General features: G+C 41.1%; 1 protein-coding gene across 2 annotated transcripts in view; it reads left to right on the top strand.

The window, feature by feature from the left end:
* Window positions 1–442: 442 nt before the first annotated feature.
* Window positions 443–25,898, top strand: part of cttnbp2 (cortactin binding protein 2) — an 81,680-nt gene continuing 56,224 nt past the window's right edge. The window contains exons 1-2 of one of the 2 annotated variants that reach the window (XM_023955476.1): window positions 443–777; window positions 11,699–11,806. In XM_023955476.1, coding sequence (XP_023811244.1) covers window positions 649–777; window positions 11,699–11,806 — 237 coding nt within the window. In that variant the 5' untranslated portion in view covers window positions 443–648. The remainder of the gene's footprint in view (window positions 778–11,698; window positions 11,807–25,898) is intronic. The other variant, XM_023955475.1, reaches the window with a different exon arrangement.

The raw sequence follows: 25,898 nt of genomic DNA, 5'->3' as shown, positions 1-25,898 counted from the left end.
TTTTTAACTCAATGTTCTTTTGGCATGTCTGTTGTTCTGAGTATGTAATGTAGAATTAAACACGGATTTATGATTTGTGTATTCCTTTTATTTAGTTTTATGATGCTTTCTATATGTTTTTAGGTTTTAATGTTGTTGACATTTGGACCTAGAGTCTATAATAAGAATTCTATTCTATTCTATTCTATTCTAATTCTATTCTATTCTATTCTATTGAAATCAGAGCTGGTGCAGTGAAACTCCAAACTTTCCCCAGATCATTGGCTGTAAATGTGAAGCTGCTGAAAACAATGTTTGTTTTCATTTAAGGTCATCTCTTTACGCGCGGGAGGGGGGGGCGCAGACGCCGCCGTTGACCAGCCCCCCCCCCCCCCCCCCCCCACTTCCCCGCCCCCACGGCTCCTCAGACAGGCAGATGCTCCTGTCAATCATCCGGAGGGAGGAGGGCGCTGAGGCACATCCCTGCGCGTGAGTGGGCTCCAGGCTCTCACATCTGGATGTTCCTCCGGTTCACGCCCACAGCGGCTCCCCCCCTCCCCCGCAGCTGCTGCTCCTTTCCCGGAGATCTGCTCCCATCAGGCCCCGCGTCGTGTCTTTCTGTCGGCCGTCCGTCCTGGACGGGCTCTGCTGTCGGTGGCGCAGCCGTCCATGAGTGTCGAATGCGCCGTCACTCCGGCACAGCGCTTCAGCACGAAGATGGCGTCGGAGGGAGTCGGTGGAGAGCAGCCTCCCCCGGTGCAAACACTGGCAGCCGCCGTGCCGGGAAGCCTGGACGCGGTAAGACACGACCCGAGCGGCGGGCATGTTTGGTTCGGTTCGGTTCGGTGTGGGAGCGTTTTTTTCTGCAGAAACAACCAGCGCCGCGCTGCTGACTGGATCCAGAGATCCCAGCCAGGCCGGAGAGGGTTCGATGCCGCCGCCGTCGGGTCCTTTCATCCGCTGTTTTCGCTCTCGTGCAGCGGCGGGACGCGCAGGAACGCCGCGCGGAGCAGAGCGCGAGGATGAGGAGGAGTTCAGGAGGGTTCAAAGAAACACGCCGAAAGGGAGGCAGTCCACGAGGTGGAAAGACTCCATCCATTATCTGAACGTCCTGCAGGCAGCCTGGCTTCTAGAGGTGGAGTTTGGTCTGACCTGAGGCGAGGGTTTAGTTGTGGTTGATCTTCATCGTTTGGGGAGGATCATTTCTCAGGTTTGCTTTGGTGGTCTTGGCTGAGGCTTCACGCCTTTGAGTACAAACTGTTGCCTTAGTGAGGAGTCCTGCAGCCTTCTGCTTTAGCAGCTCAAAAACCAATGAGTCACTCCATCAGATGTGTTCATGGTCGATCCATAAGCATCCATCTTTAGTGTAACACAAACTGGGATTCTTTAAAAGTTTATATCTTTACCAGTAATACCAGACATAAATAGCATATATTCCACTTGGTAATAGTTATCTTTATTGCTAAGCATTGTTCAGAACTGCTTATACTTTCATTTTGTTTATTTAGTAGTCCTGAAGGAAAAATAATCAACTGATTTCCAGTTTGATTTTTTTTTTATTGTGAGAAATAAATGGTAATTGGCGTATACTTGTATAGCCCTTTACAAACTTCTTCAAAGGCCCAAAGGGCTTTACAGTCACAGTCCCATTCACACATAGATGGCAAGGCTGGAATCGAACCTGCAGTATTCCAATCAGAAGTCAGCTGCTCTACCGCTGCTACACAGCCACCTGCCTGAAATAAGCCTTACCATTTTTAAAATCCGTGATGGAATTATAAAAGCAATATTTTGATGGTACTTTCACACCATACTTTGTATCCTGATAGTTCTTGGATGCGTTAAAGCTCTTCTGAACTCTGGTACAGACCAAGCAAGTTTACTCCTGTTAGCTGAAACGGGTGATCTCTGTTCTCCTGCTTCTAAACGCCGGTGTGGTTCAGTGCAGAAGACAGTTACAGCAGACCCAAAGAGCAGTAATCAATCAAAGAAGGTCTATGTAAGGCCTTTGTCACATGTACAGGGTTTTGTGGGTTTTTGGGATGTTCGGGCCTTTGGAGGGTCGTACAGAAAACTGGCCGCATCTTAAGCGCTTTGAGCGTCTGGAAAAGCGCAGAAAAATCTAATCCATTATTATTATTATTAAGCAGAATGCAGATGTTCCTTTCAGTTCAGTTGTGTGGCCACTTCCAGGTGGTATCATGAAAATGTTACATACTATGGTCGTGTTTGTTAAGTAGTCATTTGTAAGGTGCGCACTGGACCTTATACTAACCGTGCGCAAATGCCGCAGTGCTCAGGGTTTGAAAAAATGAAAAATCCTTCTGAGACACCTGCATCTTACCTACTTCACCCTTCCTTTCCCTTGTGTGTTGTCTAAGTGTTTACTATGACCTGTCGCCCGTAGCATCGTTGCAGAAAGAAACGTGGATGAATATTTTTGCTCAGATGTTGCTATTTCGTTTGGGTTATCTCCGTGCTCTGTACAGGTTAGCCCATTTCTCACCCGCAGACAGACTGTAAGGGCAGTTATGACTAGGGCATTAGTCAGTGTCGGACAGAAGTGTAGGGGCAAGATCAAAGAAAGCAGTCCATAGTCTTCTCTGTGCTTTTCTTCTGCTTGTGTGTCTCAGGTAATACTGCCCCCTACTGAGCAGTAGATGTGACCGTCTTTTACACTTTTCTGTAGTCCTTGTTTAGCTCCAGAGAGTGCAGTATGAAAACAGACCAAACATTATGAAGGTGGATCACTTTTCATCCCAATCTAATTGAATGTTCCAAGACTGTCCTAATGACTTTAAAAAAGCCCCTGGAGAACCTGATGCACCTGTATTTCAATACAGAGATATTTTAGGATGGCGAGTAAACATTTTTTTGTGCCACAGAAAAATGTTCATGGAAAGAAGTTCATAATCTTTGGGCCATTGATGTCTTGTGTTTTTAGAATGAATTGTACCAGAGCTTAATAAACCCCAGAGACACTGCTGGTGGTTGGGGGCCAGTCCATTACAAAGCATTGTTTAGGTGGAGGGCCAGCGGACCGTCTAGAATGCAGAGAGACGACCATTCATGAATTTAAAAGCAAAAATAGGATTGTGATTGGTTGAGAAGAAAGGCAGGCAATTTAACTAATGGTTTGAGGCAGGGGTGTCAAACATGCGGGCCGCATCCGGCCCGAGGTGGTTAAGTCCGGCCCACACATGAAGAGTAAAAATCATAAGGATGTTTAAAAAAGAAAGCAAGTTTCTAGTTCATTCCTGTGGCGAGTTATGATTTTTTAAAGAAATAATCGAAATGTGCAATTCCGCCACTAGGGGGAGCAAAGGAAAAACAAAGCAGGTGAAACAGCATATCTGTGCACGTGCTAAAATCGAAACCTAACAGCTCTGTGTCTGGGTAAGATACACTTTGGTTCCCTATGAGCCTTACCGCTGTTATCTTGCTATAAGGATGATAAGTAGTGACACCCTAAAGACCAAAATGTTGTCAAAAAGTGAAGTGGAGTGAAGAGCCTTCCGGGGAAAACGTTTTTTTTCTTTTTCACTTTTTCACAAAGCTGAATGCAAAACCTGCATGGTTGGTATGTCATCAACAGGTCACAGTGTTCAAAGAATACAACGTTCAGCACCACCATGAGACTCGCCATAAAGAAAAGTTTCACCATTTGCAGATTAGAAAAAAAAAGAATTACCAACTGTTAGCTGGACTAAAAAACTGCAGCATTGACATCAGTGATGGAGCAGTGACAGCTACCTTATTGTAAACATCTAAACCCTTTTCAGAGGTGAACTTGTGCCCCAAAAAGCAGTCGACCTTCGCTAGCGTAAGTCTGTCAAGGATTATGGTTACAGATACAACATCTCTGAAGGAATCCAGTCATTTATTGCATTTTCAGTCGCTATTTATGAAAACACCAACATCACAGATATATACAGCTGTGCATATTTATTATAGATGTCAAAGAGACTGTCACAGCTGAGCTTCTTGAGTTGATGGACACAACAAAAGCTGATGACATAGTGAGCTCTCTAGTTAAGGCCCGTTCACACCGGGACGAATTTCACCGGCGATTTTCGCCGACGTTTAACGCCTCGTGACTAAACAAAGGGCACCAATGAGAGTGTGCACACCGACGCGAAAAAACGCCACGCGTCAAAGCGTCAAAAAAAAAACCTGCCTCGGGTTCGTTTTTTTTTTTTCGACGCTCAAACACAAAACTGCCTTGCTGAGCACACATACCGGCGAAGAAGATAGACGTCAAGTAGCGTCTACACTGCCGCGAAGAAATAATGACGGACATTCTAAAACATCCCCGAACCAAGCACCAGTTGGAGCTACTGATGCTTGAAATATTCATGTTTTCTTTGTTTGATTCTGACAAGCGCGTAAGTACTTGCTCTCTTCTTCTGAGTGAAAAGCGACTTTAAGAAGCCTAAAGTTGCGCAGCGCCACCTTGTGTACAGGAGTATTTCTGTTTACATTAAGCGCCATCTAATGTCAGGGAATGAAATTGCATGTTCGCTCGGCTCATCGTCAGCGAAAATCGCCTGGGTGTGAACACAAAAAACGTGGCGAAAAACGCTGGCGAATAACGCCTGGCAAATATTCGTCCCGGTGTGTACGGGCCTTTACTGCGCCAGACGATGTTGAAGTGAACTGGTCACGTGATGTCAGTCTGGTCACTCATGGCGCCCCATCAAAGATCAGGAAGTAGGCAGGTGTTGCCACAGAATTCAGGCAGACATTTTATTGTGTTTTGCACACTTGAATGTCAGTAAATGTGTTTCTGCACAGGATCTGAATCCTGATATTGGCGGTCGGGTGAAGTTTAAGGAGAGTAAGGAGGTTAAATTCTTATGTTCACAAATGTTAGCAGGTTTCATTTAAATTCATTTTTAGTGGTTTGGAAATGTACATTTTAGGAACGGTGTTTTGTTCTTTTCGGTAGCCCTTCTTGAGTTTATTATCGGGATTGCTTCACTGTCAGATGTCAAATATTCAGTCTGTATAAAATTGAATATAACAAATTTTTTAAGTAAAATTAATTTTTTTGAGATCCATTGCCCCCAAGTGATTAGGCTATTATGTTGATTGAGGTACTCTTTCCAACAGAGTAAAAACAAAACAAAAACAAAGCTGTTACTTTGCTTTCATGTTACTGGTCCTGCCCACTTGAGATCAGAATGTGGCCCCCGAATCAAAATGAGTTTGACACCCCTGGTTTAAGGTGAAGGCCTAATTGATGTGTAAAGTGATGTAACAAGCTAGCACACCTGGAAGTGAGGTAGATCTTCCTTGTTGAAACTGCGCCATAGCTTTACTAATATGTGGGTACTCAGAGTACTCTACCTGATCAGTCTCTGATATTTACACAGCCAAGGTTCTGAAGGCTAACCAAGAGTCTGGGCCATGACTGCAACATAGTGTTTTGATTCCTTTTGCTCATAATGTGCCAAAGGCCAAAGTAGTGAGTCATGCTGTTAAAAGGGCGTAGCTTTACTCAAGCTTCCCTTCCATAACTCCGCCCCCGCTGTATACACGCGTGTAATGTTGATGTTGAGGGATGGAATGGCATTTCTGGGCTACCAGGGTTGCTGGAGCCTACCCAGCTACTGTTGGGCAAAGGCGGGTTACACCCTGAACAAGTCAACAGTCGGCTGCAGGGCTGTGGTAGAACCATACTCGGTCCATTTTAATCTACATGATGACATCTTGCAGCTTAACAGGAAGTAACTTTAGTTCCCATCAGTTTAGTTCAGCTCATGTTTCCATTCAATATGGCAGTGGCTGGGTAACCTCCGGCCGGTGATGTGAGGTTCAAGCCTTCTATAGAGGGTAGCAACAATCTCCCAGGTAGGTGGATGGTAGCAGGGGGAGATGTGTGAGCTGAGAAAGTGGTGGAATGAGGCCTGTGGGGGCGAGCACAGGGCGGTGAAGGGGGCCGCCCACCAAACATCCCTCTAAATTGGTCATAATTTCAGTGACTCTGCTGGCATTATTGGAGTACCATGTCAAACACCCACAGCACATTGCCACCACCCTATTGACTGCTTTAGAGTTTATTTACATATAGCACTGTCAGGTGAACAGGTGCTCCGGAGACTTTTCAGCTCACACATTGCTCTGCCAGCATAGTCTTTCGTCTTCGGGTTCCAGCCAACGTCCGTCTTCCGCCTCACGGACTCCCACCCCACCACCACTAAGCTTCTCATGGTTAAATAAAGCTCTGCGCTCTTTGCTCCCCCGTCAGACTCGCTGTTGTTGGCCTAGAGTGGGACAGGTTTCTCAAGTTAGCACTCCAAGGTATCCACAGTCCACAGAGAGGTCTAAGGTCAGTGAAAGCCAGTCCGTCACTTTACCTCCTTCCGTGATCTCAAAACTTAAAGACGTTCTGCTTCAGGTTGGTTTATATCACTTTTCTACAGTGTAGCTTCTGGGAAACTGTAAAACTAAGTTATACATTTTAAACGTGTGTTCAGAGCTTGTGCGATCAGTCTAAATTTGTCGTCCTTTTATTGGATTTATCTCAATCTTTAACCATTGATTTGGATTTCCATCTAAGGTTTTGCTGCCATGGGGACTGTAATTCCCAGATATTTATTTTTTAATACTTATTTTGCTATCTTAGTTTAAAATCCTCCAGTAAATAAGTAGCCAATTAACCCTTTCATACCAAAGTTGCAGCTTCAGTCTTTACATTCTTTCGACTATTGTAACTCTTCAATCGTTTACACAGTTAATGTCATTCCAGCGGATTTTGAAGCCTTTTGCTGATATGGAGCACTTTCTAGAAGGGAAGTGTTTATGCAATCAATGTAAGCCAGTTGATTGATGAGGATCGTGCAAGTGGTCAAAGAGATGCAGTATGTCAAAAGTGTGTGTGTTATTAAAGTGTTGCCAGTGACATCTCCGGTGATAATAGGTCAAACAGGGTGAATGTTTACAGTTGGTTCCTCTACAGCTGGGGTGGGCAATTATTTTGTCTCGCGGGCCGCATAGGGTTCTAAAATTAGATAGAAGGGTCGGTAAAAACATTTGGATTGAAAATTATATTTTAAAACAGAGCATTTTAGAGTTTTTAGGTTAAAACTTTTGTTCTCATTTCAGAGCCAATTGCACCAACAGCTTGATGTACCTCATGTCAAACTCATGTGGTGTTTGAATGATGGAAAGAATGAAAAACAACAAATCTTCCAACACCACATGGATGCTAGAGCAGAGTCCCCCAACTTTTTCTTGTGAGGCCACAATAACTCCTTTTCTTTAAACTTCTTTGATCTTTCTTTCATTGTAAAGGCCTATAATTAAGTTTGATTAAATCATGATCCTTTTAATAAAATAAATAACACTATTTATGAAATAATAAATGACCAAATAACTGTGGTTTTCAAAGACAAAAAGTCAGGAAAAAATATACTGAAATATTAAAAAGAAAAGCCAATAAATAGTGGATCCTCTGCCGTCTTCGTCCCGCTGAGACTTTGAAGCTGCAGCTCCTCACACGTCTCACAGTTTGTGCTAAAACTGAGCATCTGTGTCCTGCACGTCTGTTTCTCATCCAGTAATAATGAAAAAGCACAATTTCTATGTCTCCTGCTGCAGCTAAGCATATATCTGCGTTACCTTTTCACCAGTACAGAGTTCCCTCGTTTATTGCAGGAGTTATGTTCTAGAAATAACGGTGATCGGTGAAATCCACAGAGAACGATTACAGACGTTTATGGCAGTAAAACTCCTCACTGCCTAAAAACACTTTTCCCAGACAGACATGAATATTTTCCCACTTTGCTCTTGTTTAAATTCTCAAAACTTCATAGAAATTAGGTCCAGGATCTTAGAATGAAAACAAAGATCTGATCGATCACAGATTTCTGATCTGAAGAGCTCTGCGTTTCTGTACAGGAGACACGGCATGGAGATTGATTGACAAGGTCTCCAGCCAATCAGGACACAGAACAAACAGGGTGTTTTAAAAAAAGCAGCATATTCGCTTTAACAGAACGAGCTAAACCGGGAAAGATGAATTGCGACGTAGAAAGGAAAAACTGTCTTCTGTTCTATTTGACAGAGATTTTAGAGGGTTTCAGGTTGGAGCACAGACTGCAGAAGGGGGGAAGAAAATGTCACATTCTATGCAGGTCTTGATCGTGTGGGCAGATAAAAATAATAAACATGGGTCTCCGATGCTGTTCAGTGGGCTGGACCAAACATGGAGGCGGGCCTGATCCCGCCCGCGGGCCGTAGTTTGCCCACTCCTGCTCTACAGGAAGACTTTTAAGAATCGTGGCAAAAAAAAAAAGAATCGTGGCATCATCATAGTAGCAGAAAAAACATAGATTTACTCTCGCATTTTCTCTTTTCTCTTTATTTTTTTTGTTTCTTTTTATTTCTTATTCCCTTTTGTGTTTATTATTAATAATTAGTATTTTTTAAAGAATGCAACATGTTTGTTCTGTATTCAGAATTCTATTGTACATTAAATGTGCATAATTGTTGTAAAAAAAAAAAAAAAAAAAAAAAAATAGTAGCAGAAAAAAGCAACCCAGTGTACTTTTCATTTAGAATCACACTGAATTACTGTTGCAGACAGATCACAGGAGCCTTCACACTTCAAATACATATTTTGCCTGTCATTTAGCTACTGTACTGTCCTGTACATAGCTAAACATGGATCAAAAGGATGTCACCTGTTACACGTCCTGTGTGGAAAGTGAACGGATAGCATAAAGAAGAAGTGATGCTCCAGGGGTTGATAGAACAGCTCTGTAGTTTATTTCATGAGCAGAAAAAAAGAGGCTGGAGTGACTCCCCAAAAACTGGAGAAGCAGGTAGAACGGCAGTGTTATTGGCAGCGTTTACAAAATTCACCAGGAATAAATGTACAACTCAACGAATGCAGAACAGCCACTTACAGGTATCCTTCAGACTAGAACCAAGGGGCCCACTTTGAAAACTTATGAACATACCGTTCATACAGTTTCTAGAAAAAAGGCCCGTGGGTAAATTGTATCATTACTGGAACACTGATGGTCAGTGTAATAGTACAATTATTTTCTTCAATTGTTTTCTTTTATTTGATGCTACCTTCATATTTGATGTTTGTCAACATCCTCTGTCAGCAAAACTATAAAATAGGCAGTTTACTCTGTTTCCATAGCAACATCCTTGCAAAATGTCTACAAATGTTCCTACTTGTTACCTGGGATTTGTTGAGGGACTTTACAATTAAAACAAAAGAGTCTTGTTTTGTTCAACACTAAAAATATTGCTAACTACAACAATGTTGTCATCTGCACCCACTGTATAACTGGTGCCCCTACCTGCATGTTTCCTGGATGCTTTGATTGCTGTACTTCCTTGGTAATGTCTAATCTGTCAATGGTTGGTGGATACCTCTCCAAAAAGTGCGCACTATTTTCAGATTACACTTAAAATCCTTTAATTTTCTCAAACATCACGGCGCTTTATGCAATTATTTGGTTGTGTTTACTGATTTGGAACGAGTGTTCTGTAGAACAAAATCCGCCTAAATGTTTTTGTTCCACTTTGGCAAACCACAAAGCCACACTGCTTGATGGATTGTCGAAGCATTATGGGCACCATCAGCAGGAGCCTCGTGGAATGATACTGTTCTGATTATTTTGCTTTATAATCCAGTACACCTTTGTTTGAAATATATGGTAAATCATGTCTATATATGGGACTGACAAGTGAGTGCCTTTAGAATTAACAGCCTATTTTGAATGTCTGATAGACTGTAGAGCAGGGCTGACAATGGCTCCAAGCCTCAAGGGCCACCATTCTGATCCAGGTACTACTGCTAAGTACCTGGATCAGGTACTAAGAAGCTGCAATGACCTTGTTTAAAAAGAAGCAGAAGAGAACCATGCCTCTAAAGCAGGGGTGTCCAAATCTAGGCCTCAAGGGCCGACCTCCTGGTAGTTTTCTAGAAATCCTGCCTTATGTGCTGCTGATTAACTGGATCAGGTGTGTTTTGCCAAAAATGAGTTTCTTTTTCTTTTTTAATAAGGAGCTTCACTGGCAGCTTGGTTGAAAACATGTAGGACACTGGCCCTCAAGGCCTGGATCTGGGCACCCCTAAAATTCCAGCCAGGCACAAACTGCTTGGCAAAAAGCTTGGCACTTCTGTGAATTAAAGAGGATCATCCATACGTTACTACCATATATAGGCTCCTGATTGATCAAAGTTCGAGCGTAGCTTGAGTCATGTAGACAAGGACTTTGCGTTTTTCTATCATGGCTTTTTCTCTCAATAATTACAGTAGACTGGGTTGATCTTCATTATAACCAATGCCCCAATCAGTACCTGCAGCTGTTTCAAAAATGATATTTTATTCACCACCTCTTGGATTATATTAGGGTTGGGCGATGTCCCTTAAATTGGCCGGTGACGATGTTTGCTGTCAACCATCGGGATGGACGATGATATCGTCGTGGGGGGGCTATTTTTAATATTTCGGTCTTATATAAATGCTATTCGTTATTTTACTTTATTACTTTATTTATTTTATTTCCCAACTAATGACTCATCCGCGATTATCCAGTATAAACTGAGGGAAGTGACTTTAACAAAAAAAGTAACAAACAAACTAGAAAAAAAGTAGTCCGCTCCCGCACTTAACTAGTCAAGTGGACCGGCAGAGCGCGGACTTACAGCTTTGTGTTTGAGTGGAGGGGGGGGGGGGGTGCTTTGTTACATGAGCGGTATGTGGGAGGTTTAGAACTGCGATCCGTCCAGCAGCTCTAGGGGAACGAGCTACCGAACTCAGAACCGGGTCTAAAAGTGTGTGTCTGAGCAGAAGATCGTGAGCACCCACACAGCGCTTTGGGGCGGTGTAAGCTTCAAAGCAGAAACGCCGCTCAGTCCTTAGAAAACATTCAAACAATCATGTGGATTTGTGTTTCGAGTCGTGTCCCGACTAAAAAAAGGCTGAAGTTATTCCCACATGTTTACATGCAGCCAAGATGCAGATTGCAGCGCCACCAAAGCTAATGCTGTTAACCCGTTGGGTTAATAATCGTAACATTATTAAAAGCACGTTTAGAAGATCGTCTTGTATATTACCGAGCTGACATGTCAATGTATATAGCCGCTCGGCGCTGTTTAACATTGTTTTGTATTGAATTGTTACATTCAATAAAGTTTGAGAAAAAAATAGCCGCTTGGCGGAACTGATATCCGCTTCCGGTTTTCAAACCCTACTGCGCATGTGCGAATGATTTATTCCGACCAAAAGTGTGACCCATGTGAACGTTTGTTATATTCTGAAAACATTTTTCTGGAACCATGTACACAGTTGAATTCTAATCCGACCATTGATCAGGTCAAGATATTTTTCACATGTAACTGCGGCTTATGGTGTCGACTCGCAGCGTGGCGGGGGCGTGGCATCACGATGGTGTCTCTCCATCGGGATGTCAGTCACCCATCACGATGGACGATGGTATCGTCCATCGGCACAACCCTAGATTATATATCATTAAATAGTGTCAGTGAAGTCTGATTTAAGTCATTTATATTTCTGTTCTCCATTTTTGGAACGCCTAGACATCTTGTCACTTACTGTATGCAGCCGAAGAGTTTCAGCTTACTCAGCTTGGATTAGAAATGTGAACTTTTTAACTGCTGTCTCACACACTAATGTTTGACAATGTCCACTCATCTAACTGATGCTTTGTTTTCTGGTCTTTGTTCCAGAAATGCGAGTTCAACATGGATAACTTGAGTAAGCCGGAGCTGCTCACCCTGCTGAGCATCATGGAAGGGGAGCTGGAGGCCCGAGACCTGGTCATAGAGGCCTTGAAAGTGAGTCCAAACTAAACTCTAATGTTCTGTCCAACCTTCTCTGTGGTAGTGCAGTCAAAAACTTAAAAGAAGAAGGGTTTTGTGCCATCCCTTGAGACAAAAATCTTTCATTCTGATCTTGACTTTTATTGGTTTATAAACTTTATACCTCAAGTGCTGGTGAATAAACATATGATTCACGATTCCCACGAGGTTTGTTTCAGTCAGTGTTGGAAGAAGTTGAATAAAAAATTGGTAAGACTCCTATTTAGTTGAAGTTGCTGAGTTGGTGTTGGTGTAGACTCCTTGCCGTCATGCTAACCTGTTTTTGTGAGCTGTGTTAAAAGGTGCAACATAAATCTGAAGGTTTGTAACGCTATGTTCCTGCTCAGCTTCTGGACTGTTCTGTTAATGGTCATTTCATTGTTGCTGATGAGCATAAAAGCACAGGGATGGCCAGTGGCAGCACTTTTAATGGATGACATATTGATCTGTGGTTAATGTCTTGTTTTTGTGCTGGAGGTTCCTGCAGGGGCAGGAATGTTATTCCTGAACAAATGTCCCTCTTCACACTTGATATTAAGGTTATCTGTATTTTCAAGCTGTTGTAAAATAGGCCCTTAATGTACAATGTAGCAGAGAGATTGTTTTCTTTTTTGTTTTTTGCTGGGAACAAGCACTACATCTCTTAGATGTTCACCTCAGTTTTCCTCTTCTTGAGGCTAAAGGGGCAGGTATCCTATCGATTTTGCTAAAATTAAACAAAATGTCTTGGTCAGCAAGACAGCATTGACTTCAGACAGTAATGGGAACCTTTCTACTCCTCTGGTTCAGTATTGCTGTCCCTTCTATTTCAGTGGGTATGTGAATACTTTTAAAGGTTTTTTGATGGTTCTCCCTCTGAATACTAGTACATTCACATAATTGGATGTCTTGAAGGGCCCCGTCTCACCTGTTGATAGATGTCCTGCCCAGTTTTCATTTGAGTAGGCTTCCTGTCTTTGCTGGTCTCGGTACTCTGCTAAAGACAAAGAGCTTCTTTGTTCTACTGCAGACGAGCCCATTGAAAGAAGGTGCAGGCAAACACAGGGACATGTGTACAGGAGAAAGAATGGGGGAAATGGTGAAAGTTGCACTAAAATAACAGTTATACAAACTACTAAAGAGTCAGAATAAGACGAGTTGTCTGAAAGCCCTTTCGTGCAGCCGTTTGGTCTCTGAGAAGTCTTTATTGCGTCTCGCTCTCAAAACGTCCTGTTTTGCAGCGTTGCAATTTTTGTTCTGTCTCTGATCTGCCTCTAGAGGACGCCTCAGAGGTGAATCCGAGTGGAAAGTAAGATGGAGAGGTGTAACATCTTTAGTAACCACTGACCGTGTAAGAGAACTAGATTGAGCAATTTCTCCCTCTTCACGTTCCAAACAGGAAGTTCCTGCTGGTTCCAAAAAGCTAAAATCCCATAGACTTCTATAGAGAAATAAACAGCTGTTACTCAGCCATTCTATTGGTAAGAAGAACTATTCTTGATCTGATATATTTTTAACATCTTCTTGCTAATCCTAATATTATTTCATGATATTTTTAATATTTATTTAAAAATTATACAAGTTATAAACTGGCCAATCAGCTGCTTCAGTAAAAGCATGTGGTGCCCACTGGTGCCCACCTTGAACATTTGATTGCAGATTCTTCTGAGCCCACTTTCAGTAGAAAAGGTGTGGCCTTTGAAGCTCACTGCTGATTGGCCACAGTAGTTGCCAATGTAAAGTTGACTGAGACCAACTGGGACCAATCACAGTTTACTTACATCGTCTGGCTCCACCATGGCGATATGGCATAAAAATGGTGATTGAATTGACTTTTATTTTTCCTAATTAGGAAGTAAGGCATTTTTTTATGGGTGACGTCACACTCGCTCAGTTCCAGTTCTTTATATACAGTCAATTGTTGTAATAGTAGATGCAAGCTTCCCTTGATGTCTCTGACACTCGGGTAGCTCCAAACCTGTCCCTATCTTCTCTATGGAAGTGCTTGTTTACAGTTATTAAGTAGACAATAGTACTTCTATTGAACGGAGCCATGTTTTGAGCCTCACCTCTGACATTTCACACGGTTTGAGCACTTTGAGTTGCACTCTTTTTGCTACAGTGCAGTCCTGTAGGAATCGGCACACTAAAGCAGGATTTTTATGGCCCCAGAGGATTTGCATTAATTGGCAACTGGGGAGCGGAGCCTGAACAAAGACATTGTGCCTCTATAGCGCGGCCACGGCATGACATGGGTTTCTTCTTTAACCAATGGGGGCAGTGTGACTAAATGGTTAAGTCTCACACCATCATTTTGCTTGCTTTTTTTTAATGGACCCCCTTATCCCCCCCCCATCCCATATCTTATTTTCACAATAGCCAACAGTCGTCTGGACACCAGCTGCTAGGTTCTTTCTGTTGCTCAAACTTTCACTTGTTTTCTTTGATCAACTTGAAAAGTTAGCTAACGAGCTTTAATATCACGGGTTACCGGTTTGTTGGCAGTCCATTACATATTACCAGTACCCCCCCCCAGAACCACCTTTCTACTCTGCAAGTACTTTCTTGGTGTAGAATTCCTTGCATTTGGCAGACCATTTGTGTTTTTTGATATAAAAAGGCTTTTGGTAACAGCGTGTTGCTAAAGCTGGCCGATCTTCGTCATCATATTTGTCCTAAAGGGAAAAAAAGACATCACTTGATTAACCATGACTGACCAACACAGGGCTCACAGTCTTCTGCGCCAAATGCTTTATGGAGAACAGATTTTTTTTTTTTACTCGGTTCTCAGATCAGGAAACATGGAGGTGGTCCATTTTCAGTGTGATGGAGCGACTTCTATGGTTTTCATAAAAGGCAGATTTTGGCAGATTAGCTCAATGAGTCACAGTGGGTACATCTGTGAATCACAAACCCAGATCATGCCTTGGGCTGATGGCCACGGGCTTCGCTGCTGCTCACATGAAACGGTTATATAAAAAAACACACTTTTAAAAGATTCCCAGAGATGGCTTTACCTTTAGTTTGGCTTTAGAAGCAAATCTGAACTTCTCTTTAGTTTAATGCATTTTAGTATTTGTGCCTTTTTTTCAGAGAAATGAGCTATTATGCAGTCATCCGCTCTATACTTCAATCAGTATTTATTTATAGAGGGTCTGTGGGCAACGATGATTGTACAGACAAAGCCTTCTAGAATGGATGCCTGTCCTATGGTCAGATTCCCTTGGTGGGATGGTTTTTCTGTGAAACAAGCATCAGGTTTACTCTTCATTCCCACATAGATGTAACCTGAAGTGAATCAGAGCATACACAGCTGGAATCCAGTGTTTAATTTCCTACAGCTAAAAGTTAAAATAGCAGCAATAGTAGTTTGTTCCAGACGCCATTCATTTTGCACTTTAGTAATACTTCATCAAAAAACTGCACAGTACCCTCTACCATTGATCTTCATGTTCTTCCCTCTGCTGTAGTTATACATTCATATGTAATTTCAGGTTCACAGTGTTTGTATGTATAAGTTGTTGTGTCCATTGCATCGTCCATTCATTTCTGATAATGGACACCTCGTCGGGCATTATCCCGCTCATACCACGGTCACTTACGAAAGAAATACACAGTAAATCATTTATTAGTGCTTTGATTTTGTAATTTTCTATGTTTAAATTGTTTTTGACAAGTAGCTGTCTAAAGTAGCTGTCTATTTAATACGATGTGGCGTGTATTGTCATGGTAACGGCTACCGAGCCTGCTCCTTACTCTGCTGCAGCAGGTGTATGAAGAATAACCAGCGGTTGAAGGTGGTATAAATGCTGTTAAGTGTCCAAAGCATCATTTTAGAGAGAAGGTTAGCGTCTTACCACTTGGGTTTGACCAGTTTATGAAGCAAAAGCTTGTTTCACAGAAACAAAGTAGTTTCCCATATCACTTTGATTGAAGAAATAACCACCATTGACTCTCAGTATAAATGTGGATCAAGCATAAAAACTCATATTTGCTTCAATTAATATAGAATTATCCATAAATATTTATCTAGTCAAGCAGGAAGAAAAGGAAGACAAACACCAAAATATTTCAAATTAAAGTCAACATTGCTGTTGATGGTAAAATGTGACAGAGATCCTGTCATGTCCATCAAAGAGACAGTTGAAGGACAGAGATCTTGCCGTTGTGATAAACTGTAGACGTCTGTCCACCTATGTTCCAAGTTTCTGTGGTTCCGGTTACCAGCTAGTTTTTAAACCAGCGCAATAATATAGAACATTCAGGTTATATGACCAGAACTTATTTTAAGTGTCTATTTTCCCTTCTCAATGGACATCCTGCAGCAAATCAGAATTGAGTATTCACCCGGACCATGGTATAAGTCTTAAGTATTAGACCATGATGGTTGCAGAACCATCAAGTGCCACCGCCATCTGACCTCACGCAGCACGCTTTATTGGGTCATGTGACTGAACATATGACTAGTAAATCCAATAGAGCTGCTGTCAGCGCTGGGTTCATACGTGTTGACTGCAGACACCACATGCCCCGAGTATCGGACCCTCTCCTGTGTCTCGTTATCTCTGACCATCTAGCTATTTAAAGCATGCCCTGTTGCTGGGCTTTTCCAGCTTTCCCCTCCTCCTCCTCCTCTTCACTCACTCTTTCATCAGTGTTTATCTGTTTTATTCCATCTTATTCCCCTGTAGCAGCTCTTTTTTCAAAAATGCTCTGACAGGACTTCCAATCAGTCCAAAATCGCTTTACTTTTACTGAATCTTTTATTCCAGTATATGAATATTTCAAAATGTAATGGGCTGGGATCCCAGTGTGCTCTCAGTTATCTTAAACATTTTCTATATCTTGATTTGAAGGAGGACAGCCTTTTTTGGAACCTCATTTACTTCAGTCTTGTGTTTCTTAATTTATGACCAATCATATAGAGGCATTATTCCATTTAGATATTATTATTGGTCTTCATAGAAAATGTTGTTTTTCCATTAGCATGTGTTGGCACAACGATGTAGAGGTAGGAGCACTGCTGTTCTTTTTCCTTTGATTCGATTCCAACAGTTCATTAAAACCCTTTGTACATCCAAACCAAATGTTGCAAATACAGCTGTAATGCATCAAGAGTCTAGTCTGTTCTTTTTACTGTTCAGCTCACTCTCCAATCATCATGTTACTATGATCTGTTGGGTTCCTAGCAACCGCCCCCCTCTTGGATCCCAGGCTTGTGATTTATCATCATCCACTTATATACCTCTTTGGAAAAAGGCTGAAAAGCCTCTCTTCTGGACAGACCCTCCACCATCCCCCCCAGCTTATGAGAGTGGTACTGTCCATTGGCTGAAGCAGTTCCTTGGGACAGTTTTTGTAGTGCTGTCAGTCAGTGCTGAGTATGGGGTTGGACCGGGGGCGGGCAGCCTCAAAGTGGAAGAGCATGTCCGAGTGTGTGTGTTTGGATTTAAGCTTATGCAAAAACTGCTTTGCAGAAAAAGTAAAAAAATGCTAAGACTGAAGTAGATGCCCCATTACAGAATTGACATGTTACATTTATGTGGCACAAAAATAACAGCAACGTAACAACCAGAATCATTTTTTTGCTGGGTGGTTGAACCCCCCTTTTTTTTTCTGTTTGTTACATTTTTAAAGTTTCACTCCGGTCATCTTTTGATCCATTTTCGAACTGTCCCCAGTGGTCTTTTAAATATGATTATGCCGTTTTTAGACAAAATCCAAAAACCTGTGTCGTTTTCTAGAACATAGTTTCTGCAGAGCAGTAGGAGTTCGTTAGAGACTAGCCTCTGAGCAGTGAGTGGGACTGTTGGTGTTGTGTAACCCACCCACCTTTTCAGCTCCTTACACCCCCAACCTAACATTAGCGGTGAAACAAAAACGGCGAGCAGTATCGGAGCTATCCATCTGTACAGTTTAGATCCGGATTCCAGCCCAGACCAGGAAAACAAAGATGTTGATGGATCTATTTTTCTGTAAGTGGAAGCATCAGAATGGAGCAGAGCAGGAAGCTTGTGGGCCGCCTGGCATATTTTCTACTAAACAACTAGTAGATTTTTAATTATATTTTTTGAATGAAGACATACTCATAAATGCAATTTCAAGCCTAATTTTATTTATTTATGTCTTTCATCATCAGAAAAATGCCACAAGAACATGTTAAAAACACCAAAAACACAATTTTAATTGGGGAAGGTCTTATAAATAATTTTAAACTATGTCCCAAACCACTGTTTGGTTCAACAAACAGAAAACTCTGATTTGTGTATTTTAACCCTTTAACATCATAGATATCCCGGCGTTGATCACATGTTAATAACACACAATCTTTGACATACAGTAGCTATTCGACCATTCTGATACGGAGAAACGGGTTTGTTCATGTTGGCGTTGCATAAATGTAAAAGTAAAGTCAAGTCTTGCATAACGGCCCACAGCCACTTTTCACTGTGACAGAATCAGCTGATCTACTGTGATTGTGTCAGTACTACACCATTACAGTAATTGTGTCAATACTACCCTATTGCAGTAATTGTGTCAGTACTACACTATTGCAGTGATTGTGTCAGTACTATACTATTGCAGTAATTGTGTCAATACTACCCTATTGCAGTGATTGTGTCAGTACTACCCTATTGTAGTAGTTGTGTCAGTACTACCCCATTGTAGTAATTGTGTCAGTACTACACTATTGTATTAATTGCGTCAGTACTACACTATTGTTTTAATTGCGTCAGTACTACACTATGTGTTGCATATTAGCCCAGAGCTACTTCTCCCTGCTTCAAAATCCACTGGAATGTCATTGATTTGAAGGGTTATGGTAGTCAAAAGAATATGAACAATGGTGCCAAAGCTCTAATGTGTTAGTCAACTAAAAACATTGATAAAAGTAACAAAACATCACTTTTACTGTTAACTATCAGTAGTGGACTTTTTAAAATTCTGTGTCATAAATGTAATTTAACCTCTTTTTTGTCAGGATGTGTGCTTCATGTTTTTTGTTTTTTTTGTGTCTTTAGTTTTCTTTTTTTGGTCGATTAAAGACTGTAAAAGTAGTAATAGTTTCTATGTGTTGTCATCTCACTGCCAGTTTTGTCAACGTGAATGTTGAAAAAGTTCCTGGCTGAGAATCCAGTGGGGGCAGCTGGACGGAAGTCTTTTTACAGGTTTTACATTCTCAGCCAGGTGAGCTACGATTCCACAAATGTTTCAACATTGGAGATGTGACCCAAGTTTAGCAGATGCACACCATTTCAATCCGTCAGCAGGGTATTGTTGTCGTGGGTTGGGTTTCAGCGCTGATTATTATCAAGATCGTTTTGCTTCTCTGTGCTTCCTTGAAGCTCGTCTTAACAGGGTATGTTAACTAGATTGAAATAAGCAGCTGGTGAAGAACCTCCCCGTCCTTACTCTTTGCTTGCTGCTCTGTCTGTTTTGATGTCTCTGCTGTGGGATTCTGGAAAATCCTTTACTGTGAACCACTGTGATTGGTGAAGTGATTAGGAAGTAGGTCATAGCAACCGTTCCCCTCATTATCCTACACTCTTATTCCTCTCTATAGCATTTGTACTCATAGAACATGGACCTATATTTTAGCTTCCACTGAGCAGTAACTGTTGGTGCTTAATTAGAAAATATGAGTAAAGGCTTGTCTCTGCTAGGGCTGGGTAGATAAAATCGATTAATGAATCTGAATGGATCCAAGCTTAATAAATCAATAATCGATCCATAAAAGTAGAGATTGATCTTTTATGTCTTTCCTTTTCCGGTGACCTAATGCATAACAGCAGCAAAGCCAACGTCCACCAGCTTGATGCTATTGTATAATGGAATTTCCCATTGGACGGCTAATGCTAACGCTTGTTTGACCTAAACATACATTGCTGACTAAACAAACAGCTTTGTATGCTCACAGGCATGAATTTTCCAAACTCTTTTAAGGAAACATATTTTTAAAGTAACCATTGTGGTCTAAAGCACCATTTTTTGCTTGAATCTTCTGGAATAAAGTGTAATGCTATAGCATCTGAAACGCTCTTCAGGGGAGGCAGAATATTTATTTTTGTAATCTGAATTAATTTAGAGCCTTTACAATGTTAATGATCATCACATTTTTGTTAGAGCTTCTCCTATTTACAATTTGACAGTATGTGAACTGTATGGGATTAATATGAATATCTTCAAAACATATATTATTGTTGTTTTTCTATACAAACATGTCTAAGTGTGTAAACCATGTTAATTGAAAACTGGATCAAATCGAACGGATCAGAAAAATTGAATCTAATTGATCCAGAATCTGGTGAATCGAATTGAATTAATGCTGCAACTTATTGGTGAAACCCAGCTGGAGTCTCTGCGTAGATGAACGTTTCTTCTTCTACAGTAAGGGTTTTTCGAATGTAATTCTATTCAGTTTTATTTATATAGCCCAATATTACAACAATAGTCGTCTCAATGGGCTTTCTAATAAACATGAAATCATAAAGAACATGAAGTCATACAATTCAACAAATCATACACATCATAATGACAAAAAGGCCTAATTAATGAGACTATCTTAGCTTTACTACATCGTATTTAATTTTTCATCGTTGCTTCAGGTAATGTTTAACCCAAAAATGTGTTGTAAATGCAGGATGTCTGTAGGCAGTTTGAGCGCCTTTCAAGAGTGCTGGATCAAATCAAACCCAGCGATGCTCATCTGACCTGAGTCTTTCCTCCGTTCAGATTTTCTTGGACAGCCATAAGAGTATTGTTTATTTGTATTCTCAGTTTTCGGTTCAGATCTTGGAAATTTCTGGCCTTGATCTAAATGGGAAAGGTCAGATGTTGGCAGACAGTACCCTGTAGTCCACTGTATCCATGGCTATTACATGCTGTGTCAACCTTTCTACTGTTAATGCCTCTGAAACATTCCCAAACAGTCATTCTGCTCTGTCTTTGCCTCACACAGACTCACCCACGCACATACGTGTGCACGTTTGTGTGTCCCTCTTATGACGGGAAAAAGAGAGTGGGTGTTCACCTGGAGCAAAGTGGACGTCACTTTCAGGATATAGAATAAGGGACAGAGAGTTTTTGATGGAGATTGAGTGCTGCCCTTTTTGGTTGTTTGGTCTGACGGGCTTGTTTTGTTCTGCAGCTGACAGAAGCAGCAAACACGAGAGAAGGAATTTTCCAACTGTAAGCTACGAGAAGCTAAACAAAAACACAGAAGAAAAAATATCAAGTGCTTAGTGTATGAAAAAGAATTATGATTATTATTAATTACTGACTCATGATTATTTACGAGTCCACTGTCTTCTGAAGTTAAAAATGTTGATGGTTTATCAAAAAAATACATTTAAATGCATTGTGGTCTATATTCGCCGATCTAGTATGCATCAATGCAAACTGGTTTGTCGCAGAGACTTCTGTGAAATTCCCTGGGCACTCGATTTTGGAATTGTAGATTCGGACAGCTCTACAAAATGGTGAACGCACCATGTAGTGCACTATATAGGGGTTAGGGTGGGTATTTGGACATGCCCCCTGTCTCTGACTGTTTGCCTGCTGCCTGCCCCGACCCTCGCCTGGATCCTGACTACCCTGTCTCTCCTCTGATGCTTTCATGACTGTTGTTGACTCCTGCCTGCCTGACCCTGATTTAGCTTTGTGGACTTTTAGCTGAGCTAATAAACCTGCTGCATTTGGATCCAGCCATCTGCCTGTTCTTGTGACATGTAGATACATTTGACAGATTTATTTATTTAGCCAAAACATTTTGATTTACATTTCTATGGAATTATATACATCGCACCCTAAAAGTCTGGTGAGGCTGAAGTTAGGGTCTGATTTTTTTTTTTTTCTAGCTGGTTTCTTTGATTTTTTTATAGATGCCAGGAATGGTTGACAGATCTACTTAAATGTACATTTGTTTCTTTTGAATTAAATGGGATCTCTCTCTAAGGCAACGTTTGAGATCATCTTTCAAAAACATCAAAGTCAAGAAAGTTGTTTTTTAGCAGAGAGCATTCTGTCAAAATGCACCAGCCAATGGGATGAGAGACTGAAAGCCTTAGTCACAGCTGCCCTTACGGATGGATACGGATGGATAGAGGCTGCAGGTAAAGAAAGGGCAAACCTGTACGGGTCACACAGATAATATTCATAATAATAACGCATGTTATTTAAAAGCGCCTTTCAAAACCTCAAGGACACTGTAGAGATTCCAAAGTAAAGCACAAGAAAATCACTTTAAAAAAATGTTAAAAAAACACCGTAAATAAATTATCTTAATTGGTGTAACTTCTATTATCCTTACAAATACTCCACGTTACCCTTACCACAAGCCCGACAGTTCCATTTTCATGTTGTCCCTTAAGGTGGCCGCACAATCCTCAAGGGAATTGAACAACAAACCTGCACTCCATTTAAGATGAGGCTGCTTCTATCTACGGCCTTCTATGGACCAGACAACCCAAAAACCTGTAGTACCTGTACATGGCATGTGACTAAAGTATAACACACACATCAGTTACAACATGAGCGAGCAGTTTCTGCCGAAAGTATTCAGAGACTTTAAGCTCTGCTTCAGTTTTGAACGCTTGTTGGTGCTTTATTGGACCCTGGTTTCTAAGCTCTTCCATGTTTACCTCCTCTTTGTTCTTTGTGGTCTGACGAGTTAATTGAATCATGCAGTTCTTATTATGAAGGTAGAGACCTTTGAAAAAAAAACTGTCAGTCTGTGTTTTATGAGCTGAAGCAGCCTCCCTGGGCAGGGTGAGCTGAGCGTTCACTCAAAGCGCTTCTGTCTTGCACCTCTGCTGAATGTACTGTAGAAGTGTCGCAGGAACAGATCCCTTCATTTTTTTCCATGGATGCTAATACGAACGATGGCAGCCAGGCCTCAGCAGGAGGGAAATGAAGAGAAAAAGGTGTGACTGCTGTGTAAGGAGAACTGCTTCTGTAAGTTAAGAAAAGCTACCAACAATAAAAGTGTCTTTGCTATTCCAGTCATTGATTTAAGATGCATCTTCTAAAAGAAACCTTCAGAGTTCTTCTTCGTTAAGGGTTTTTCCACCAAACTGAACATTGTAGCAACTTGCTGCAGTCATCTTTAATGAAGTTGTGAGTTTGGTTTTTAAACACTCGGACCTCGTTTCTTCTATCTGGAATTTTAGCACATACTGTGTGCCTCATAAACACAAAATAGTCAGTCAGAACTGTGTTGACTTCACGGAGACAAACTAAGGGCGTCCCTGCATCAGAACCCAATGACGAGGACACCTTGAAGGTCCTCTCCAATCATCCTTTGATCTATTGTCAAAGTGTTCCCAGTGGTCTTTTATTTATTATTTTTATTTTTCTTAGCTAAAATTTAAACAACTGTGTCGTCTTCTAGGACATAGTTTCTGTAGAGCAGCAGGAGTTCATTAGAAAGTCACCTCTGAGTAGGTCCATTGGCGTGGAGCAAGCCCGCCCCCACTTCCTGTCACTCATCTATTTACATGCTCTCCCACTAGCTTACAACTGGTCATAACCCCAATCTATTCAATCTGTATTTTATCATCTGCTCCAGATTCACAAGAATATGACTGAAGAAATACTCAGAAACGCAATTTTAATCTTAATTAGGCCTGCACAATATACCGCAAATTTATCGTTATCGCGAAATCAAGCTGTGCAATATGCACACCGCAAAAGACGGCAAAAATCGCAATAAATGATTACCTTAATTGTGCTAAAACAAACTCATGGCAGCTTGAAATATTGAACAAATGAAATAAATCCCTTATGCATTTAACCAATCGGAAGGACCCGTTTACGTTGTAGATCAATCAGATGAGCCCTTTTATGTTTGATGTTTGCGTCCTACGTCGACGAGGGTCATTTGGAGTATAATTTTTAAACTGTTGCAGTGAAATGGAAATGATGTTTTTGTTTTTTTTGCTATTTGTTTATATACCACAATTTATATCGTTATCGCAATATTAATTACCGATATCGCATATCGCGAGTTTTCCTCATATTGTGCAGCCCTAATCTTAATTTTCTTTATATATATCTTCCATCATGAGAAAAGATAAAAGAACATGGTAAAAACCCAAAATAAATGTTCTTTGAAGTGGGTCTTTAAAAAAGGGTTGAATAATCATTTCCCCTTGAATTGGCTTAAACGCATTAAAAACGGTTGGTTCTGCTTTTTATTAGCTAAGGTGCTCGGTGCTGTGACAGAATTTCTTTGGTATTGCTTCTCATGCATCAAAGCACATTGAGACAGCAGTAAAAGCGGTTAACCCAGTCTTTTTTTACATTTCTTTATTCTTTAATATTGTTTTTGAAAAAACCCTCATCCATCAAAGGTTTAAACCTTTGACCATCATAAGAATTTACGACACAAAACTGTTGATTGTGGTTAAAATGTTAATTTAATATAAAAAGACCAAACCTCTTATTGTCAAAGGTTCCCTGGTGTTTGAGCATTCACCCTGTTTGTGTTTGGTGGATTTAAAGGTTTTTGGTGTGTCAGGATGACATGAAGGACCTTTAGCTGCTCCTCCATTTCAGCCATTAGTAGATTGTGCATCACTGCAGTTTCAGATGACACCGTCACTTCCTAATAATGCAACGTGGCAAACAGAAACGAGTTTCCGAGCATTCGGTGGCTGTTCCAGAGCTGCATCTGCTGCACAGGACGCCAGTGGCCAGAGCAAGGAGCATGACCCTGTCCGTCATGTTTTAAAGTGTCATTTCTGGGTTGTGTGCTCACAATAAGCTTACTATCTGCTTGCTGGCTGAGGGTTAGCGGGCTGTGAGTTCCGCTTTGGCACAGCAGCTTCTATGTTTAGAGGCTGATCCACACGGCTGCTCTGTTACCATTATGAGTTGTTAAAAGTTGAACTTTATTGGTGTGTGTTTGCCCCTGAACAGGCTGTAGGAACCTGAGATAGCAGCTCATTGGTTGAACTTGAGGAAAGGCATATTCTCTAGCTATTTCATCATTTTTGACTTGTAAAACATTTGTCAAAAGTGTTCCAAAGTGTTTTTATTTTCCTGGATGAAGTAATGATGGAATTACTCCCTCCTTTTTTCACAGTTTTTTTGTTTTGAAGTTATAAATATTCATATGTATCCAGGCATAGTAAACTTTATAGTGGATGTAACTATTTTTATTGCTGGCTTGGTGAGATAAAAAAAAAATCTACTCCAAAATGAATATGATAATGTTCCCAAATGCTTTATTCACTTTTTTATTGATCAGTAAATGTGGCAGCAGGAACATTCAACGCTGAATCAGCATATTTTGCATTCTTTCAGAAGTTCAAGGACATTGTTTTCTTAAAGTGCTGTTGTGTTTTCTTCCATGAAGCATGATGTTATGCATATGTTATTCAACTAGCTCGTTTCACAAATTATTTCCATTTCCACCTAAAAGTAAAAGAAAAAAACATTTATTATGGTTTTTCTGGAACAACTACAGACAGAGTTTGTGTGTACATGTGTTAAGAAACAGTTTTAGACGGTGGCAGCCATCCTACGGTGGCCTGCATGTGACCTTCTGCTTCACACCAGGCTCGTCCTCCACTGTGCCAGACAGGCCTGTGAAAATACCCACCACAGTCTTTTTGTCTGGCCAGGTATTGGCAGAGAAACCATTATTCATGTTTTCAGAGAATAAGGCGCCATCCTACAGAGATTAAGGTCAGATTGCGTCCTCGTATCGATGCGGCTCCTTGTGCATTAAGAGGTTGCTTTAATTTCTGCAAGCAAATGTGGTTACTGTAACAGACTGATCCGAGCCCAGCCATGAATATGATAGAGGCTTTCCAAAAGCAACATGATGGTGGGAGTGTAGAAGGATCTCTGTATTCTGTGTTATTATTTGTCCATTTACAAAGTCATCTTGACCATACTCAACAGCGAATTATAAACGTTTTTGTAAAATCCTAAAATCCTTGGTGGTGGTATTTGGATCTGTTCACCTCTGAGTATTCCTCCAAACACCTGCTGTCTGAGCACCAGCCCCACCCATTCCACGAACACCAGTGGGTTCTCACATTGTGATGTAGACCAGTGAGAACAGCCCCTTCCAGGAAGAGAC

The sequence above is a fragment of the Oryzias latipes genome, chromosome 6 (assembly GCF_002234675.1).
Source record: "Oryzias latipes chromosome 6, ASM223467v1".
NCBI classification, from domain to species: domain Eukaryota; kingdom Metazoa; phylum Chordata; class Actinopteri; order Beloniformes; family Adrianichthyidae; genus Oryzias; species Oryzias latipes.
This window is presented reverse-complemented; position numbering and strand designations above follow the sequence as displayed.